At 44.6% G+C, this 22,071-nt stretch overlaps 1 protein-coding gene across 6 annotated transcripts in view; it reads right to left on the reverse strand.

Moving 5' to 3' along the window:
- The window catches only part of mapk8ip1b (mitogen-activated protein kinase 8 interacting protein 1b), a 227,162-nt gene that overhangs the window by 17,569 nt on the left and 187,522 nt on the right, over positions 1-22,071 (reverse strand). For 5 of the 6 annotated variants that reach the window (XM_038807886.1, XM_038807883.1, XM_038807888.1 and 2 more), the window contains 3 exons: positions 15,786-15,861; positions 3,558-3,730; positions 2,608-2,723 (listed from right to left, as the gene is read on the reverse strand). In XM_038807886.1, coding sequence (XP_038663814.1) covers positions 2,608-2,723; positions 3,558-3,730; positions 15,786-15,861 — 365 coding nt within the window. The remainder of the gene's footprint in view (positions 1-2,607; positions 2,724-3,557; positions 3,731-15,785; positions 15,862-22,071) is intronic. The other variant, XM_038807884.1, reaches the window with a different exon arrangement.

Here is a 22,071-nt window from a genome sequence, read left to right on the forward strand (position 1 = left end):
CCTGTAGAATTGCACCAGGAATTCTTTATTCTTGTACTTCAATCCCATTGCAATAAAGGCCAACCTGCCATTTGCCTTCATAATTGTTTGCCATATCTGCAATCTAACCTTCTGCATTCCCTGTACGAGGGCACCCAAGTCCTTCTGAACTCCAACATTTACAAGTTCCATGTGTTTTTCAAAATATTCTGCTTTTCAATTCTCATTACCAACATGAATACCTTCACATTACCCTACTTTATCCTCCATCTGTCACCTTGTTGCCCATTACCTTAACTTCTCTATTTCTCTTTTGCACCATCTGTGTCCTCCTCACAGCTTACATTCCCACATAGATGATTTCCGTTTTGTAAAACGTTGTCTGATCATGCCTTTCTAAGTGCATAGTTAAGAATTCCTTAATAAGAGATTCCAGTGTTTTCCTGCTGTCCGTTTAAATGGCCTGTAGTTCCCCCTTTTTGTTCTCCTTCCTTTCCTGAATAGCAGTCTAACATTTGCTAACATCCTTCGCACTGGGGCTGTTCTAGAATCTGGGGAATTTTGGAAAGTCATAGCTGGTGCATCCATTATTGCTGCAGCTTCGTCTTTTAGAAACCTAGAACAAAGACCATCAGGTCCAGGGGATTTGGAGGGTTTTAGTCTCTTTAGTTAAGGTATTTTCCCTGCAGTAGAGATAGTAGACAGATGACCAAAAGCTGGGTCAATGTGCAGGTTTTTAGCAGCATATCAAAGGAGGATAAGAAAGGTGGAGAGGTTTAGGGAGAGAAGTCTAGAGATTAGGGTATATTTGCCTAACAGACAGACACTGGATTAACATTTTCCCATTAGGATGAAGAATCTTGGGAGATGCACAAGAAGCTAGGTTTGAAAGGGCACAGGAGTACATTGAAGGTTATGAGGCTGGAGGAGGTTACAGAGATGGGGAGTGCTCGGTTTCCTCATTCAATATTGTTTCATGGTGGAGATTTGGATGCGGGACTTAAATCTCAAGTTGAGACAAGAGTTAGGTTTGCCACTGTCTGTATGAGGTGAATTCAAAGAACAAAGAATACAGCACAGGAACAGACCATTTGGCCCTCCAAGCCTGTGCCGATCACATATCCTATCTAGACCAACCACCTGTATCCTTCTATACCCAGTTTGTTCATGTGTCTTAAAGATCGCTAACGTATCTGCCCCAACCACCTCACTTGGCAACGCATTCCTGGCCACCACCGCCCACTGCACATCTTCACTGAACCTTTCCCCCCCCTCACCTTGACCCTGTGCCCTCTTGTAATTGTCATTTCTGCCCTGGGAAAAAGCCTCCAACTATTCACTCTATCTATACCCCTAATAATTTTATAAACTTCTATCAGGTCGCCCCTCAGCCCCCGTCTCTCTAGGGAGAACAATCCCAGTTTATTCAATCTCTCCTCATAGCTAATACCCTCCATACCAGGCAACATTCTGCTAAACCTTTTCTGTACTCTCTCCAAAGCATCCACGTCCTTCTGGTATTGTGGTGACCAGAATGGGACACAGTATTCCAAACGTGGCCTAACCAATGTTCCACATATTTGTTACATAATTTTCGAGCTTATTTTTTAAATAAAATTTACAGTGCAGAAGGAGGCCATTCGGCCCATCGAGTCTGCACCGGCTCTTGGAAAGAGCACCCTACCAAAGCCCACACCCCCATCATATCCCCACAACCCAGTAACCCCACCCAACACTAAGGGCAATTTGGACCCTAAGGGCAATTTATCACGCCAAATCCACCTAACCTGCACATCTTTGGACTGTGGGAGGAAACCGGAGCACCCGGAGGAAACCCACGCACACACGGGGAGAACGTGCAGACTCCGCACAGACAGTGACCCAAGCCGGGATTCGAACCTGGGACCCTGGAGCTGTGAAGCATTTGTGCTATCCACAATGCTACCATGCTGCCCTTTATACTCGATAACCCGTCCTATGACGGCAAGCATGCCATACGCTTTCTTCACCACCATTTCCACCTTGCTGCCACTTTTAATTATCTGTGGACCTGCACAACCAGATCTGTGCTCCTGGTGGTTCTGCCTTTTATTTTATAGCTCCCACCTGAATTGGATCTACCAAAATGCGTCACCTCGCATTTGTCCAGGTTGAATTCCATCTGCCATTTCTCTGAGCAATTTTTCAGCCTATCTCTATCCTGTTGTATTCTCTGACAATCTTCATCACTATCCGCAATTCCTGCAATCTTAGCACCATCCGCAAACTTGCTAATCAGACTTGCTACGTATTCTTCCAAGTCATTTATATTTTTACAAAGAGCAGAGGTCCGAGAACTGATCCTTGCGTAACACCACTAGTTACAAACTTCCATTCGGAAAAACACTCTAACACTGCTACTCTCTGTCCTCTATGGCCAAGCCAGTTCTGGATCCATCCAGTTAGTTCACCCCTGACCCTATGTGATCTAATCTTTTGCACCAGCCTGCTATGAGGGTCCTTGTCAAATGCTTTACTAGAGTCCATGCAGACAACATCCACAGCCTTTCCCTCGTGTTAAGTGTGGGATGAAAATAGTTTCATTTTGATTTTCGGAATACAGAATATATTGGTTTAGTTTCTCTTTACCTTCTGCATGGCTGCACATAGTACATCATTCCCTTTATGGTACGGCACTTGGACTGAGCCCAGGAACTTCAGGTGAAATTTGTCTACCCAGTTGTTCTTTTCTGCTACTGCTGCTGCTGAGAGAGAGAGAGAGAGAGAGAGAGAGAGTGTGGGGGAGAGAGAGAGAGAGAGAGAGAGAGAGAGAGAGAGAGAGAGAGAGAGAGAGAGAGAGAGAGAGAGAATGTATACATGTGGAATAAATTTGGTTATTTGACAGAACGTTTTTTGAAAAATGCTCTACAGTTGCATAACTTTACAAATGGAAACATGCTACAAGAGGGTTGAAATTATCTCTGATGTTGAACTGATAGAAAACACTTAACACATTTGAATAAACCATCTATCCATTCCTTCCTAACCTGGGTGTTAAGTCTAGTTTATCAAAGTAACCGAAAGAGCAATTTGACACAAATGTGTTACGGGAAGTGGTTTTGGAAATTATTCACCACTCACAGTATGCATCTTCTTCTCCAAACTCACTGATCAATTTGTGCTTTAATAACAGCATTTTTAAAAATTCATTTTCGGGATGTGAGGGTCGCTGGTTAGGCCAGCATTTATTGACCATCCCTAGTTGCCCCTAAGGAAGGTGGCGCCTTGTCTTCTTGAACCACTGCAGTCGCCGAGGTGTAGGTACACCCAGTGAGGGAGCGAGGGAGTTCCAGGATTTTGCCTTATTATTTTTTTTCAACAAGACCCTGGCACATTGCAATCAATCATTGGCTTCTGTACGATTCCAACACGAAAAGAGAAGAAATGTCGTCAGCCTGAAAGGTTGAGCTAATCTCTTTCTTCCTCTCTGGAGGCTGACTGACCTGCTTGAGTTTTCCCCTTTCAAATTTCTGGCAGTGTGCAAATTGGTTGAAGTGCATTGCATTAGTACTCTTTGATCTTGCTGAAGTGAGGAATACCTGCAAAGTATTCTTGTTCCACATTGACCTCAAGTGCATAATACGCTGGGAAGATTCCGGTCTCGCCCGTTCGCATATTGTAGGCATGATACCAGTAATCGTCAGCCTGAACGTCCACGAGGAGAGGGTCGTCCACCTCTAGCTCCAGTTCGTCATCATGTCGAGGCACAAATCTATGTTGGTGACAAAAAGAGACTGTCAAAAAGGAAAGACAAGCTTTTCCTAGCACCAAGACTATAATGAAACAAAACCATGGTAGAGTGTAACTTTGGTGAATTTACAGACTATCAGGACTATCGATTTATGGATAATTAGTCAAATTCAAATGTTTAAATCAAGTAGGCTGGTGGAATATTTAAAAGAAAAACTTGCATATATGCAATGCCTTTCATGACCAGTAAATATTCCAAAGCACTCGACAGCCAATTAAGTACTTTTGTAGTGCAGTCACTGTTGTAATGTTTTTTGTGCTGTTGACTGAGAGATAGATATTGGCCAAAAAAACAGAAATACCCCTCTTTTTCTTCTTCAAAATAGTGCCATGGGATTTGTCAACCTGAGAGGGCAGATGGGAACTCGATTTTAGAGTCTGTCCAAAAGATGGCACCTCCAACATTCCCTCAGTACTACTGCACTGGAGTGTTAGCCTTTGGGGGGGAAATCACAGTCAGTCCATTTGTATTAAGGCCCAATTAATGGTTTTTTCCTACTGAATTAAGTCAAATTCCACATTTTATTACCTAGTTCATGGTTTGTAACAAAAACAGAAGATACTGGACAATCTCAGCAGATCTGACAGCATTTGTGGAGAGATAAGGGAGTTAACGTTTCGAGTCTGGATGACTCTTTGTCAAAGGTCATGGCTCGGTGTGATATTATAGAGATACGTTTGGCTCTGGGAAGACAAAGGGTGGGATTCTCCGGTCCCGCTAGCCCCAGTGAAACTAGAGGCTAGTGAAGAGCCCAAATTGAGCCAGTATGTAGAGCTGGAGTGTAGACTTAGAAATCCAGAGGAACAGAGTCTTGGGAGAGGAGATTGAAAACCTGGAGTTTTGCAGTCAGTGAGGCAGTCTAGGTTGGAGCAACTTTGAGGGAAGCCAGAGGCTTAATCTCCAAAATTGGAAAGTTTGGAGTCCCACATGAGGGAGACAAGAGTTCCAATGAGATTGGTTGACTCACTGTGTTTATTTAAATCCGGGTGAGTTGCTAAGAAATCCATGGGATAAGACTTGGTTGCATGATATTTATTGTACTTGTGGTCTGTTTACTAAAGTTTGCCCTTGCCCATCAGTTTACAGGCACAGTTCACATAGAGTATAAGTTAGATATTGCAAATTTTTTGATCTTTTTGACCTTGAACAGTTGTTTATTTTTATTTGTTAAAAACCTGTGGAATCTTGTGGCTTTATTCTCTTAGTAAGTGTCTTGAATATCAAACTTTGTCGACTGAAAACATTAGCAGTAACTAACCAGAGGGTGTCGAAAAACTTAGGGGCTCGATCAAGGATCGTAACACATTGTATTTCGAGAACTCTTTTCCATTTGCGTTCCATAATCCTGTCATTATTGCACGAAAACTGCAACTCAACATCCACATATCACATTGCCGAAATGTATTTATGATTCTACTTTTAGTCAGAAAATCTTGTAGTTCATTGATCAAGGCAAAGTTTGTGTGTTCATATTTTGGTATCACGAAACATGCCTTTCTAAAGTGAAATATGGATGTATTCTGCTGAATGGATTATTGCATGGGCCAGCCCTTTCATTGATCATTGTCAGCAGCAACACACATTTGTACAGCAGTTTTAATGTGGTAAAACATGCCCAGGTGCTTAACTATCAGACATTAATCAACACTGATTCAAGAATGGATTTCAAAAGAGAACACCTACTGTCTGAAGAGAAAGATGAATTGCAGGGCTGTGGGGAAGGGGGTGCAAATAGCAGAGTTGCTCTTGCAGAAAGCCAGCACAGACACAATGGATCTAAAGGTCTCCTTCTATGTTCTCACCACTCTATATAATTACAGTTTGTTATATAGACAAACATGACAGCTAATTGTACACAGCAAGATCCCTCCAACATAAAAGGTACAACCAACCAATTAACTAAATATTGGTGCTTTTGGCTGAAGGAGACCTATTAGGCAGGAGAAAACACAATGCTGCCTCAAATACTATCATATTATTGCTTCAATCCATCTGCCCGAACAAGCAAATAGGACTTTGAGACAGCTTGCATGATATCTAGGGGCTTTTCACAGTAACTTAATTGAAGCCTACTTGTGACAATAAGCAATTATTATTATTATGCTCAAGTCCTAAAATGAAGTCTGAACCCATAACTTCCTAACATTTATGACACAGCCAACCAAGCTGTTAAAATTACCTGCTTGGCATTGGTAATAATCCTGCAGTCTATGGCAAGGTATAATTCGCCACTGGTTCAATTATTTAAAGCTAATTTACTGACAGTTCCAATTAATCATTACACACGTTATGCTTGATCTCAATTATACACAAAATGTTTTAATTATACAGTAGGATATTAGTATACAAATGCTCATGGTGTTCATCTCAAACGTTCTTTTTCCTGTTTTAAACCCAGAATTCTCCCAATTCTAAAATAGGTGAGCTCCTCCACTAAAATAGAAAGGCGAGGGAGTTGTGGCAGAGTGGAGTGGGCTGAAAGCATTAACTGATTACACCTGTATCACAGTGTGTAATGTTAAGAGCATAGTCCCCAAGGTAAAGTCTGACGAAGGTAGTCTGCTAAATGACAGTTCATGACGTCATAAATCATGTAAAACCATGTATCCTTTTAACCAGAATAGAATATATAACAGAGTAACTGGCTATTCATTTCAACAGTTTAATGCCAGTAGACTGCTCACTCAGGTCAGAGCATGCAATGTCAGTAGAATAGATCTCAAATTGGCTACAACACAAAGGTCAGAGTTTAAAGATGGCTATTCAGGACGGCTGGAAGGTGGGAAGTGGTGTTCCATAGGAATCTGTGTTGAGACGACTGTTCTTTACCATTTACTTAAAATTATTTTGGCTTAGGAATCAGAAGTACATCCTCTCTTTTATTTTCTATGGGTGGAATTGTTCCCAAAAGTTCAGTGTATCAGGTTCAGAGTGAAAAGGGGCCTCACGGTAGCATGGTGGTTAGCATCAATGCTTCACAGCTCCAGGGTCCCAGGTTCGATTCCCGGCTGGGTCACTGTCTGTGTGGAGTCTGCACGTCCTCCCCGTGTGTGCGTGGGTTTCCTCCGGGTGCTCCGGTTTCCTCCCACAGTCCAAAGATGTGCGGGTTAGGTGGATTGGCCATGCTAAATTGCCCATAGTGTAAGGTTAATGGGGGGGATTGTTGGGTTACGGGTATACGGGTTACGTGGGTTTAAGTAGGGTGATCATTGCTCGGCACAACATCGAGGGCCGAAGGGCCTGTTCTGTGCTGTACTGTTCTATTCTTGTACTGTTCTATCTCTCCAGATGCACAGCTGTGATTTCACACCAGATTTTCTGGCACTTCGTACACAGAGAATCTGGGGTGAGGTTTGTGTCCTGTGGGGTGGGGCCAATAGAGGAGGGTTATCCCCCTGCCAGAGCCCTCTTGGCACTGCCCCTTTGATGTTCCCCTTGATGCTACCATGGGACACTGCCAGGGTGCCCAAGTGCATTGCCCAACCTTGTCCCTCAACCACTTGGACCTCCAGACACCAACGCACTCCCAATGTGGTTATCACTTTTGCAAACTAGTAGTGCCAGGGTGATGAAATGCCACCAGGGATGGAGGATAAGTTGGAGGCAGATGTTACGGCATCAAGCTCATCAGTTATATTATATGTATTAAATGTATGGAAATCAGGTTGATGCCCTCGTTGATTACCGATGGAAGATTTTAAACTGAGATCTCTCTGGCGCAAATTCCATTTTTGGCCACTCATAAGATTTAGTGGCCATTACAGATTTGTGCCAGCGGCAAACGGGGGTACCAGATTACACCCTATGTGTTTACCCTCGCCTCGGAGTTGGTAGGTTGCGAGTCCAGATCCCACTGGGGAGATTTCAGAACAAAAATCAGTGTCTGAGGTACTGTCTTTAGGTTGAGATAGTAAAACAAGGCCAATTTGTCCCACAGCAGGAGTGTTCTCACTGGTATGCTGGCCAGTATCTAGCCCGCGGCCGGGGCCCACTGATCCGCAGGCAGGCCTGTGCCGTGGGGGCACTCTATCCTTCCGCACCAGAGGCAATTCCCGCCATTCCCGGTGTGGATGACGCCAGCACCCGCTGGCGCTCCCGCGCATGCACCGACTCGCACTGGCGGGCGGAGGCCCTTTGCTGCGGCACCAAGCACCTTTCCTGGCGGCCGTCGGGGCGCAAGCCACTCCGGGGCGGGCCTAGACCCTGAAGTTGCGGAGGATTCCGTACCTTTGGGGCGGCCCGACGCCAGAGTGGTTCATGCCACTCCGTCCCACCAGGACCCCCCGTCCCACCGGGTCGGGGTGAATCCCGCCCAAGGAGTCAGAAAATGTGAGGTCATGTTTGATTTTAACTAGTTCCTTTTTACAGACAGATGGCTAATGGGATATTGTTTTGATTGCTGGAAATGAGATTGTTTATGAGGGATTGTATTTAGCTCTAGATAAGCAGGTAAAAGGGCATCTTAGTGGGATAGAAATGATGTAATTAATGGGAGGAGCCAGGTCTGTCTGTCGTTTGCAGTTTCAACAAACGCTGTTAGGTTGAGTAGAATATAGGGCAGCACGGTGGCCTAGTGGTTAGCACAACCGCCTCACGGCGCTGAGGTCCCAGGTTCGATCCCGGCTCTGGGTCACTGTCCGTGTGGAGTTTGCACATTCTCCTCGTGTCTGCGTGGGTTTCGCCCCCACAACCCAAAAATGTGCAGAGTAGGTGGATTGGCCACGCTAAATTGCCCCTTAATAGAAAAAAATTGGGTAATCTAAATTTAAAAAAAAAAAAAGGTTGAGTAGAATATCAGAAGGATTTTCAGGTTGTTCCTGAAAAGGGACTCTCACTCTAAAGGTCTGCACAGATAAGCAAGTAACCTGTTTTGTCAACTTTATTTATAAGTGGCAATTGAACTGCATTGGATTATTTAATTGGAATTAGTGGCAGGTGTAGATGCTGAGTTAAAGTTTTCCATTTTATTCAAGAACTGTTTAACTGTTAATTGTAAAGCTAGTTATTTTATGTTAACTTGGTTAATTCTGTGTTTCAATTAAATTTGTGTTTACATAAAATGTGCCTATTGGTCAGAGTCATCACTCCTGGGGTGAAGTATCCTTTCCTCACAGTTCTACAGATTGAAAAATGATTTGGCGTTCTTGTCTGGTATCCTAACAAAAGTTGGGGTCTGGTCCACTATCCTAACAGTTACAATGTATTACAATAATAAAGTTGTCATTCTTTGATGGGTGGCACAGTGGTTAGCACTGCTGCCTCACAGTTCTAGGGTGGAGTTTGTACTTTCCCCCCATATCTACGTGGGCTTCCTCCGGGTGCTCCAGTTTCCTCCCACAGTCCAAAGATGTGCAGGTTAGATGGATTTGCCATGATAAATTGCCCCTCTGTGACAAAATGATTAGGTGGGGTTACTGGGATAGGGTGGAGATGTGGGCTTAAGTACCATGCTCTTTCCAATGGTCGGTACAGACTTGATGGGCTGAATGACCTCCTTCTGCACTGTAGGGATTCTATGATTATAATTCTGTGTTATTTTAGCACAGGCTTTAAGAAGCGTATTAATTATAATTTCCACCCTGCAGCGTTATGAACATCGTGTGCACAAACATGCCATCCTAAGTTAACGTGAGACAGTAAACAGTTATAATATCACATTTATAATTACACAGATTTCCCAACAAATGAATAACATTGATTCACTGAGCATGAAGTCACTGCATCTGACTAGTGAATCGTCAACAAGACATTGGTTGTAACGTGATTTAATTCACGACTCATCTCATTTTTTGAGATTGCAGGTGCCGACCTTCTCGTTCCTGCCGCCACGGGGGATACAGGACAGGGTAGTTTCTAGAATGTGGGTGGGAGAGGGGAAGGTATCAGATGTCTACCAAGAACTTATGGAGTCAGAGGAAACTCCGCTAAAGGACCTAAAGGGAAGTGGGAAGACGAACTAGGGGCAGAGATAGAAGCGGGTTTGTGGGCGGATGCCTTAAGCAGGGTTAACACATCCTCATCACGTGCTAGGCTTAGCCTGATACAGTTCAAGGTAATCCACTGGGCACACATGACGGTGGCCCAGATGAGCAAGTTTTTCCAGGTAGCAGACAGGTGTGCGAGGTGCACGGGAAGCCCGGTGAATCATGTCCACATGTTTTGGGCATGCCCGAAGCTAAGAGGGCTTTGGCAGGGGATTGCTAAGGCTATGTCCACTGTACTTAAACACGGGTGGTACCGAGTCCAGAGGTGCCAATCTTTGGAGTGTCGGAAGAGCCGGGAGTCCAGGGGGCGAAAGAGGCTGACGTCTTGGCCTTTGCCTCCCTGGTAGTCCGGGGACGGATCCTACTAATGTGGAGGGACTCAAAGCCCCCGAAATTAGAGACCTGGGTTAGTGACATGGCTGGGTTTCTCATGTCTCGAGAAAATAAAGTTTGCCCTAAGAGAGTCAATGTTAGGGTTCACCCGGAGGTGGCAGCCGTTCGGGGGGGTTGAGATGCTAGACTATTGTTTTATTGGTGGGGGTGTGAAGAATGTGATGGGGATGGCAATGTTTACTGTACCATGTTTATGTTGCTGTTATTGTTATTATTATGAAAATTACAAATACCCAAATAAAAATATATATTTTTTAAATTCACGACTCATCTCAAAGGTAATCCAAATAATTCTGTGCTAGATTCTCTTTAACTGGTGAGGAAGACTGCAACAAACAGCTCATGTTATATTTCGTACTTATTAAAGAGCTCCATGGAGTGCCACTAGTGGTTACAATAGTCTCTGTGCATATTTATTTTTTTGAGAGATGTGGGAGGTGCTGGTCAGGCCAGCATATAGTGCCAATTGCTAGCTGCTCTTGATAACGTGGTGGTGAGATGCCTTTTTGAACCATTACAATTGAGAAAGCACAAGAAAGCACATTGGGAGAATAATGTGTTTAAAAGCAATGACAGTGCAGGACAACAAAGACCCAGACAGAGGTTGGGGAAAATGCAAAAAGGGACATATCCAAATTAAAACAGAAGTAGGAACAGCAGAACCCAAAGACTTGAAGGTAATGACCATAAGATATAGGAGCATTTGAGTATAATGACCACAAGATATAGGAGCAGAATTAAGCCATTAGGCCCATCAGGTCTGCTCCGCCACTCATGGTTGATATGTTTCTCATCCCCATTCTCCTCCCTTCTTCACATAACCCCTGATAAACGCAGGGACAATGTAGCATGGCCAATCCACAATAACCTGCACATCTTTGGACTGTGGGAGAAAACCCAGATAGACATGGGGAGAATGTGGAAACTCCACAGTCTGTCATCCAAGACTGGAAATGAACCTGGGTACCTAGCGCTGTGAGGCAGCAGTGCTAACCACCGTGCCACCAATTTCTCTTCACTCTAGTTCGGGGTTGCCCTGCTAACTTAAGAGTTGGCTAACGGGAGTGGTGTTGAAAGGTTGACTGCAGCTCATTATAATAGTTTTTGTCCTTAGATAAAGAGCTCAGAGTTCTTGCTTTGTTCAAGTTTAGGTTTAGTAGAAGTAGATTTTAGTTGTTTATGTTCACTCTGCTTTTATCTGGATAAGTGTTTGGGCATGAAAGTATCGGAGGGTGAAGATGAATGGGGGGGGGGGGGGACAATATCTGCTGACAATGACTGCAGATTTGTCTTTGTTTAGCCTTGCGAGTTGGTTTGGTGCCATCTTGGGTCGACCTGGTTGCTGTACCTTTTGCGTTTGTGTTGGGCAATCCCTCTTGGTGGAAATGGTCGACTCCGTAAGGTGGGGTGGGAGGCCCCCAATTCGTCTGGTCACGAGGAATGTCAGTGGTTGAATGGTCCAGTCAAAAGGTCGCGAGTATTTACTCACCTTAAAAGTTTAAATTCCGAAGTGGTGTGTTTGCAGAAGACTCGCTTGCGGGTTAGGGATCAGACAAGGCTGTGGAAGGGGCGGGTGAGTCAAGTTCTTCATTCGGTCTTCAATGTTTGGGCCCGGGGTGCAGCAATATTAATTAATAAAAGGATTCCGTTTTCTGTTGCTAAGATGTTGGCCGACCCCAATGGCAGACATGTTATAGTCTGTGACTCTTTGCCGGGCACTCTGGTGGTTCTAGTTAATATATGTGCTCCAAACTGGGACAACAGGAAATTTATGAAAAATTTGCTGCCTTCCCTCCACAATTTGGATTTGCCTTAGTTAATTGTGGGTGGGGACTTAAATTGTGTTCTGAACCCTAGCCTAGATTGGTCCGAGTCCAAATCTCTGATTCTATCAGTGTTGGCCAGAGCTTTGTTGTTTTACATGGTACAGATGGGAGGGGGAGGGATAGATCCTTGGTATTTTTTGCACGGAGGTGATATAGATTTTTCATTTTTCCCCACATGTGCATCATGTCTACTCTTCGATTGGTTTTTTCGTGGTGGATAGTCTCTCCTTCCTTTGCGAGGGTGGCTGTTACTCAGCGATTGTGATTTTGGACCATGCCCCGCACATTTGTTGATTTGGCACTGGAGTCGGTCCGAGCATCCACCATGGAGATTGGACACGGTATTATTAGCAGACAAGAAATTTTCTGAACGCCTGTCAACTGCCATTGGGGAATATACAAGATGTAATAAAAGTGAGTCAATCTCACCTTCAACGCTGTGGGAAGCTGTCTCCGCTCATGTTTGCCTTGGCGATAGAACCACTTGCTATAGCACGGAGGTCCTTGGTTAAGTGGAAGGGGATAAATCGGGGAGGGGTGGAGCATATGGTCTCCCTTTATGCGGATGACCTACTTCTCTATATTACAGACACAGTACCATCTATGAAACAAAAAATGAAGCTGCTTAGGAGTTTTGGCTCCTTCTCTGGGGAAAAGCTGAACTTGGCTAAGAGTGAAAGCTTCCCGGTCAATCCCCTGTGAAGGAAAGCCCAACCGAGGATGCTACCTTTTCATCTTGCCAAGACTAGCTTTCATTATCTGGGAGCCTTGGTGGCTCACAAGTGCTCCTCACTTCATAAGTTAAATTATACCAGTCTGGTTGATGGTGTCAAGGCAGACTTACAGAAGTGGGATAACCTTCCCCGGTCCTTGGTGGGCAGGCTTCAGACTATTAAAATGAACGTTCTCCTGAGATTTTTATTTATTTTTTCACTGTCTCCCCATTTTTTCTCTCCAAGTCCTTTTTGTGTTAAAGATCAATAAATTAACGTCCTCTTTTATTTGGGCGGGTAAGACTCGAAGGATCCGTGGGGTTCTGTTGTGGAGAGATAAGCAATCTGGGGGCTTGGCTCTACCCACTCTATTGTTATACTGTTGGGCAGCCAATATTCAGAACATATTGTTGTGGCACAGTGGTTCCATACGAGGCCAAATGGAAGCGAGTTTCTGCATGGTTTCTAGGTGCAATAGTAATCACATTGTTGCCTTTCTCTCCAGTATAATTTTCCCTTAATCCAGTGGTGGTGTCCAGCCTGAGAATCTGGATAAAGTTTAGGCAGCATTTTAAGCTTTGTTCTATGCCTCCGCTTGCCCCACCTGCAATAACTTCCTTTTTATGCCTGCGGGTTTGGACTCGACATTTAAGTCTCAGGAGGGGAAGGGTTTGGAGTGATTTGGGGACCTGTTCTGCGGAGGGGAGGTTTGCTAGTTTCAAGAAGCTGACGAAAAATTCCAACTGCCTCGTTCCAAGCTTTTCAGGTCGCAAATGTTTGCCATCCTCTTCCCTGGGAAGAGGATTTTGTCTTTGGCCGGGTCTTTGGGGGGGGGGGGGGGGGGGGGGGGGGGGGGGGCGGGACTATTTTGAGCATATACGGCCATATCCTCTCAGCAGAGTCATCCCCGTTGAGTGAGGCGAGTGCGAAATGGGAGGGGACTTGGGTCCCATTCTGGGCAATGAGGTATGGAGTGAGGCCTTCACAGGGTCAACTCCACATCTTCACGTGCTCGGCTAAGTCTGATCAACTTCAAGGTGGTACATAGGGCTCATCTGACTAAAGTGTGGATGAGTAGATTTTTATCTGGAGTGGAGGACAAATGTGAGCGTTGCTCTCGGGGGCTGGCTAACCACATTCATATGTTCTGGTGTTTTCCCAGGTTGGTGAGCTTTTGGGCCTCTTTCTTCAACACTATCCACCCACTGCCTCGGCTGGCTTTGGTGACCCCATGTCTTTCTTACATTTGGAGAAGGTTAAGTAAACCATTAGAGGGTCGGTGGAAGGGATCTACCCAAGATGGCAGCCATTCATTTCCTTTTTTAAAGTGCTGGTCACCGTTAGGGCGTTCAATATGAACTTTTGCTTGATGGTCTTGTTCTTTAATTTTGTAACTTGGGTTAATTGTTTTATATTATTTTGTTTATTATTGAAAAAATTTAATAAACATATTTTAAATAGAAAATTAATTAACAGCGGCAATACAATTATAAATGGTCACAGGAATTTATAATGGAGAACGATGACAAAGGAGACCGGTTTCGATTTGGTATATTTGTGTAAAATAAGTGATAGAAAATCAACGCTTGCTTCTGTTAACTTTCAGAAGCCAATTTGCTCTCAGTTGTCTTACACTATTGTGAATAGTGTAAATCTACACTAAAATGTGTAACAAAAATATATGAAATCAAGCTGTTTATTTAGGAAGTGTCTTCAACTGTAATATTTTTTATATATTTAGATAGCTATAAATAATTTTATCAACCCATTCAGACAGATTGAAGCAATCTCTATTTAACTTTTGAAGCATACAGTTAAATACATGGAGGGAAATGGATGCCATACTGTGGCTAATGGCAGAGAGACTCGTAGGTCATAACCATCACTGAAGTACGTGGGTAGTTACCCCTGGTGGACACCGGAAATCTGTAACTAGTTCTCAAAAGCTGCTCTCGGTAAGAAAGGGATATAGCATTGTCCAGTTAGAAGAAAAACGTCAAGAATCTTCAACATGTCTTGGAGAAGTGAGTGAATGGAATTCTTGCTGAAGGATATCAGGCAGATTGGCATTCTCCTCAGTTGAGCAATTTTGTGGTTTCTAACAGAATACCGAGTATCCTAATAGCCGAGAAACTAATGAGGAATCTTACTGGTGGTCCTTTGATCTGAACTTCCCTCATACTGCATGCTCTGGAACCCTACAGAATAATAAAGAAAGAACTTGGATTTCTAGAGAAGCTTTTGCCACCTCAGGACATCTTAAAAGAGATTTCCAGCTAATTAAATAACACTAAAATGTTTCCTAACAAGGGTAACACTACCTGCCACAAACAGAAATGTGATAGTACCCATTTGATTGGCAACCCTTCCACAAATATTCACTCTCTCTACCACCGAGCTGCGGTGGTATCAGTGCGTACCATCTGCAAGATGCACTGCAGGTACTCACCAATGTTCCTTCAGCAGCAACTTCCAAACCCATGACCACTACCATCTAAAGGAACAAGAGCAGCAGATACATGGGAACATCACCACCTGGAGGTTCCCCTCCAAGCCACTCACTGACTTGGAAATATATTGTCATTTCTTCACTGTTGCTTGGTCAAAATCCTGGAACAATCTCCCTAACAGCACTATGGCTGGACCTACACCTCAGGACTGCAGCGGTTCAAGAAGGCAGATCACCACCTCAAGGAAATTAGTGTTGGACAAGAAATACTGGCTTAGCCAGTATTGCCTACACCTCGTAAAAAAAAACATTTTTAAAATTCAGTTTAAGAGATATTGGTTGAGGGACAAATATTGGCCACAACTCGGGGAGAATTCCCCTGCTCTTCTTCAAAATCAGGAGCAACTGGTAGTGTTTTGATGTCGTGAGGAACATCGTGGATGATGTCATGCTCTGGGTTTCAGACCCATAATTCGGGTCAGGTTTGGAGTTAATTTGAAGATATTCTCAAAACAGAAAGCAAGGAAAGTGATAACAACTTACACTAAAAGCAGACAAATTGAATTGGAGCCTATAGCGCTAGTTAAACACTAGCACAGATACAGATGCCGTGGGAATCTTTTTGTAGTCGTTAAATGCATTGGTTCTTACCTGAATACTGCTCTGTGTGTTTGATCTCTTTCTTCTCCATTTATTGTACATGAAAACAATCCGAAGGATTCTGCACCTAAGTTACAGAAATAAGCACATATAAACTTGAGAAGTGAAAAGCAGTTTCTGTATCAATGTATTTGAGATAACTATACCCCATGCCCACTTCTCTTTAAGCTAATATTCTGCTTGGTTATTCCCTGTACGTGTACATCTTTACTCCAAAGGTTTAAAGTTGCCCAGGCACTGGCAATTCCTGAAAGGAAGGCGGAAGCAGATTAAATAGTAACTTTCAGCAGGGAATTGGTAAATACTTGAAGGGAAGAATATTACAGGGCTCTGGAAAAAGAGCAGGGGGGAAACGGCACTAAATGGATAGCTCTTTCAAAGAGATGTCACAAGCAAGATGGGCTGGAAAAATGTAGTACTCCATATGCTGCCAAATAGTGTAATAGGTGCTAACGGTTCTCTCATGGCACGACATGTATTTTGTATGGGATGCTTTCCCTAATTTTTAACAGAGATTGGGGAGGACTTTTATTGGAGGAACACACAGGGTGGAATCTTCCAATCATGCCAGCAGCGGGAAGCTTGGCGGATCCAAAACTTAATTTGGCACCAGTCCAAAAATATGTTGTGACGGTGGGCTGAACCTCAACAATTGCATTCTCAGGTCTTTAAAGGCAAGTTGAGCTTCCCGACGATCAATGTCTGGAAGCACTTTTTCTTGTATTAGCCTGCCATACATATATGAGGCACGATCAATTGGACAAAGACGATAGTTGAATCCAACAGAGGCTTTATTGCTATAAGATGTGTGGCCTCCCACAGCAGCTGGCGAAATGGCTGCTAGCTGGAGGACACGCATATTTATACAGTTGGCAGAGACTACCGGCGAACCTGTAATACAGGTCCTACCGTACATCACCTAATACAGGTGCAACAGTGGTTTACCACATTCGCCCCCTGTTGAAATTGAGTCCGGCGGGGGTGGTGGAGAACTATATACAACAATGAGTTAATATTTACAGTATTTGATCAAGAAGTCTGGTGCCAGTTAGAGATTTAACCGGTGCGGTGCCTTGATGTTCCGCTGAGAGCGACGTAGCGGTGTCGGCGATATCGGTGCTGGCCTGATGTTCGGTGACTCCGGGAGCATGCCGAAATCCTCTTCATCCTCGGGCGTGGGCAGGGGAAGGACGGATGGTCCTGGTGGGGTTAATGCTGGGAGCGCCGGGGAAGGGGAGGGTGGCGCATGGGTGGGGAAGTGTGTTTGGCAGGAACCTGACGGTACCAGGTCCCTGAGGGAGTCGGACGTGCCTACAGAGCAGGACTGGTCCTGGAGCTGCGAGCCAAGTCGGGAGCGACACCACGGATGTGGACTTCCTGGGGAAGGCTAAAAGACGTTCATGGGGTGCGTTGTTAGAAGCGGTGCACAGCAGTGACCGAATGGAGTGGAGTGCATCAAGGAGGACCTCCTGCCAGCGAGAGGCTGGGAGGTTCCTGGACCGTGGGCCAGTTGGACGGCCCTCCATACCGTCCCGTTCTCCCCCTCTACCTGCCCGTTTTCATCACCGTACATCACCTAATACAGGTGCAACAGTGGTTTACCACAACATACTCATTAAAAAGCCAGCTCAGTGGGATTGAATCCCCTCCTCCTAATTAAGTTTCCTTCCAGTGAGAAATTAGAACCTTCACTTTCATAACTGCACACAAGTGGCGTGCACCAGGTGAGGTAGACTTCTTCCACAATTAATGGTGAGTTGCTGCTGCAGGGACCTCTTTGGAGAATGTGTGCAAATGCCTGACTCTGCGCGAGAGCAGGTGGTGGCAGTGCAAGTTACGTGAAGGATGACCAAGGAAAGGTTAGCGGAGAAGTGGCTGGCAAGGGTGGAAGAGATTGTGCAGGCTGCCTGGGTGTCCTTTATATATGGTGCCTGGACCTTTACCCCATGAGGTAATGGTGAGGATAGCAGTTACCTGCCTGCCCCCACTGCAAGAATCCACAAGCCCGTTGCAGACAAGCGCTGACTGGCTTGCAGCTCTCCAGTCATTCAAATACCGTTTGCAGCGGCCAGCAAGTGGGCTGGGGGGTTGGTGTTTGATAGAATGCCTGGGGACTGAGAAGGGGGGTGGTGAGGGAGGTACAGAGGTCACTGGACCCGAAGGGCAGGGCGCTCCCTGTCAGAAGGGGGCTGATGGAGGTTCTCCGCACATCTTCCCATCCAAGATCTTGGCTTTATACCATAAGGAGGAGCAGAAATTGGCAATTTGGCTCATCGAGCGTGCCCCGCCATTTAATGAGAATATGACTAACTGGATATTCCTTAACTCCACTTTTCTGCCTTATCGTCAAAACTCCTCCCCCCACCCACACAAAACAAAACTATTGAATGCCTGCTAGCCTAAGTATTGAGCCCAAGCAGAAAATGGCCTTGAAGGAGCCGAGTGGTCCTGTTCATCTTGTATGGAATGAGAGTGTTGTTAACAAGGCAAACATTTGCTACCTGGACCAATTGCCCTCGTGAAGATGGTGGGTGAGCTACCTTCTTGAACTGCTGCAGTCCATCTGGTGTAGGTGCTGTTAGGGAGAGAGTTCCAGGACTTTGAAGCAGCGACAGTGAAGGAACATCGATATATTTCCAAGGTTAGGATGGGTTGTGGCTGTGTGGGGAAATTTGCAGGTGGTGGTGTTCCCATGCATCTGCTGCCCTTGTCCTTCTAGGTGATCCACGTCCCTGAGTGGAAGGTGTTATTGAAGGAGCCTTGGTGGGTTGCTGCAGTGCATCGTGTAGATGGCACACTTGTTGACACTGTATATCAGTGCTGGAGGGAGAAAATGTTTAAGATGGTGGATAGAATGCCAATCAAGTGGGCTGTTTGTCCTGGATGGAGTTGAGCTTCATGACTGTTGTTGGAGCTTCACTCATCCAGGAAAGTAAAGAGTATTCCATCACATCCTAACTTTTGCCTTGTAGTCGGACAAGCTTTGGGAAATCAAGAGATGAGTTATTTGCCATAGAATTCTCAATCTCTGACCTACTTTTGTAGTTTTGCAGCACCCAAACGGAGTGTCAGTGAGCAGGTAATCGCTACGCAAGTGCCTTTTGATAGAACTGTCAATGACACCTTCAATCAGTTTGCTGATTATTGAGAGTAGACAGATGGGCAGAAATTTACTGGATTGATTTTGTCCCTTTTTATGGACAGCACATATCCGGGCAATTCTTCACATTGTTGGATAAATGGGAGTATTGTAGTTGTACTGGAACAGCCTGGCTATGAATTGGCTAATTCCGAAGCACAAGTCTCAGTACGACTACCCAGATGTTGTCAGGATCTTTCGTCTTTGCAGTATCCAGTGCAATTTCTTGATTTCAGGTGGCATGGATCGAATTGACTGAAGAATGACATTTGTGATGCAGGAGGAGGCCAAGATGAATCATCCACTCAGCATTTCTAGCATGGTACCACAGTGGTTAGTTATGTTGCTTCACAGCGCCAGGGTCCCAGGTTCGATTCCTGCTTGGGTCACTGTCTGTGTGGGGTCTGCACGTTCCCCCATGTCTGTGTGGGTTTCCTTTGGGTGCTTTGGTTTTGTCCCACAAGTCCCAAAAGGCATGCTGTTAGGTAATTTAGATATTCTGAATTCTCCCTCCGTGTACCCGAACAGGTGCCGGAATGTGGCGACTAGGGGCTTTTCATAGTAAATTCATTGCAGTGTTAATGTAAGCCTACTTATGACAATAAAGATACTTATAAAATGCTTCAGCTTTGTCTTTTGCACAAATGTGATAGGCTCCTCCATCATTGAGAATGAGGTGTTTGTGGACCTTTCTCCCTATATTAGTTGTTTAATTGTCCACCACCAGTCACAATTGGATGTGACAGGTCTGCAGAAGTTTGATCTAATTTCTTAATTGTGGGATTGCTTAGTTCCGTCTGCAACATATTGGCTTCCACTGATTGGCATGTCTGTAACCTCACCAGGTTAGCATCTCATGCCTGGTACTGCTCCTGGTACCCAAGTTGGGAACGGAGTGCTCCTCCAGCTGATTGGAATTCGAGAGGCATGGGAGAGCCGTGTGACTTCCATTTAATGATTGAGCCATCACGAAATTCCAGTGGACTCAAGGATAATTGGTCTCAAGTGGCTCATTAATGAGTCTAATTGCCATCCCACTGGCAGCGGGTTAGTTGCCAGTTGCATTGTCTCCTCCTCACTTCTGAATTAATTTCAGGAGACTCTCCCACTACCAGCACACTGTCCTGTGACCTCCTGTGTGATTTTAGTGCACCCAGCCGCCATGTTTGCTCCAGCCTGGCCATACACCATATTTGACTCTCGCATTCGTCTGCCAATATTTCCTTATTCCTAGTAATCCTTCACTATACTTCAGCCCTTCTACCTGCAACATGACACCATCCTTTCCTTCCAGTGCATTCCAGGTAGATACACAATCATGTGTGAAGGGCTGAAGTGTGTGCCCCATGGGGCGAGTTGTTGGAGTGTGGGTAACGTTATGGACAACTTTGTGATTTAAAGTGGGCGAGATGATTTTGCCACATTTGACGAGAGGCAGCACTCAGACTTTGAAGTATTTGAGAAGGAAGTGTACGGAAGGCAGGTCACTGTGATTAGTGTTAGGGACTTTATTTGGAGAGAGCCAACAGCAGCATAGACACCTAAAACCAGTGATGGGACACCAATACCACAGGGACTGCTGCAGCTTGTAAAGAAAGTCCACATTCGGCAGGCAACATCAGAACAGCAGGATCCAAGTTCATCTACCCACCTTTGACCCATATCCCTCAACAGCTTCAGTGTTATTGGTCATGTTTCATGGAGAAGATTAAACATTTTCCCCATGCCCCCTTACTGAACACATCTTTTTCCTCAGACCATCAGTTCCACCAGACTCCTTTGGGGTAGGTGCGGAGTGGTTTTTATTTGTGTTTATTAACCTACTTCACTCTGAGCTGTCAGACTGGGTACCATTAATAATAAACTTGCATTGGGCTGGAGGAATGGTCTTCGCACTGCCACTGCAAGGAATAAAATAGGCTTTGATGGTCAGTGTAAAGGCTCTGGTCAACTTCATACAATCTTAGAATTGTACAGAGCAGAAGGAGGCCATTCAGCCTATCAAGTTTACACCTGCTCTTTTGGAGAGTAATTGAGTTAGTCCCACTCCCATGCACTTTCCCCAGATCCCTGCAATTATTTCTGTTTCTAATGTTAATCAAATTCACTTCTGAAGACAGCTATAGAATCTTTTTTCATCATCCCATCAGACAGTATCTTCCAAATCCTTTTAACAGGTTAATAAAAAAGTTTTTGGTTCTTTTGCCAGTCACCTCAAATCTGTGCCCTCTAGTTGTTGACCCTTCAGCCATGAGAAACAGTTGCTCTTTATTTACTCCATCTAAACCCTTTGTGATTTCAAATAAATTATCAAAACTCATCTTGGCCTCTTCTGCTCAAGGACAACATCTCATTCAAGTAGGCAGAGAGCAGGCAACACCCGACCCTTCATCTGCTAATTTCTGTAATTAGGAAGGATACCCCCAATGGAATTGAAAACCTGTTACTGAAATCAACACGTGCTCATGCTTCAGTGACCATCAAAACAGGATGCATGTAATTAGAAAATACTTCGCACAAATAGGAAATGACATGTCTCTCCTTTGTAGCTCCACATCCATTAAATAGGTGAGCACATATCAATGGGGTTCTGTATGCCATTCTCGCAACCTTCTGCACGACAGTGTGCTTATAGATTGGTCCTGCTGCGTGACAGGGCTGATCCTGTGATCTGTACTCCCCGCTGGCAAAGCTCTATGCTGCGGTTGGAATCCAGCTAGATCCGCCCCTGGTAGAATCCACCCTCTGAAACTTTGTTATCATTATGTGGGAAGTCTTGAGAGTGAGTGTCAGAAGGGTATTTGATCATGGCCAACATCACTGCAGAGTGTGGCATAATAGTGCTTATGATATTGGACTATTAATCCAGGGGCCTGGCTTAATGATCTGGAAATACAAATTCAAATTCCACAATGACAGCTGGGGAATTTAAATTCAATGAATTAAATATATTTGAAATTAAAAGCATGTCTAGTATTAATAATGACGAGCATGAAACCACTGCATTAAAATCGGGGGAGAAAAAATCTGCCTCATTTATGTCCTTTATGGAAAAGTCTGCTGTTCTTATTCAGTCTGGCATATAATTCCAGACCAGCAGCAATGTGGTTAACATTTTTCTATCCTCTGAAATGACTG

Source organism: Scyliorhinus canicula, chromosome 9, assembly GCF_902713615.1.
Source record: "Scyliorhinus canicula chromosome 9, sScyCan1.1, whole genome shotgun sequence".
Classification (NCBI taxonomy): Eukaryota; Metazoa; Chordata; class Chondrichthyes; order Carcharhiniformes; family Scyliorhinidae; genus Scyliorhinus; species Scyliorhinus canicula.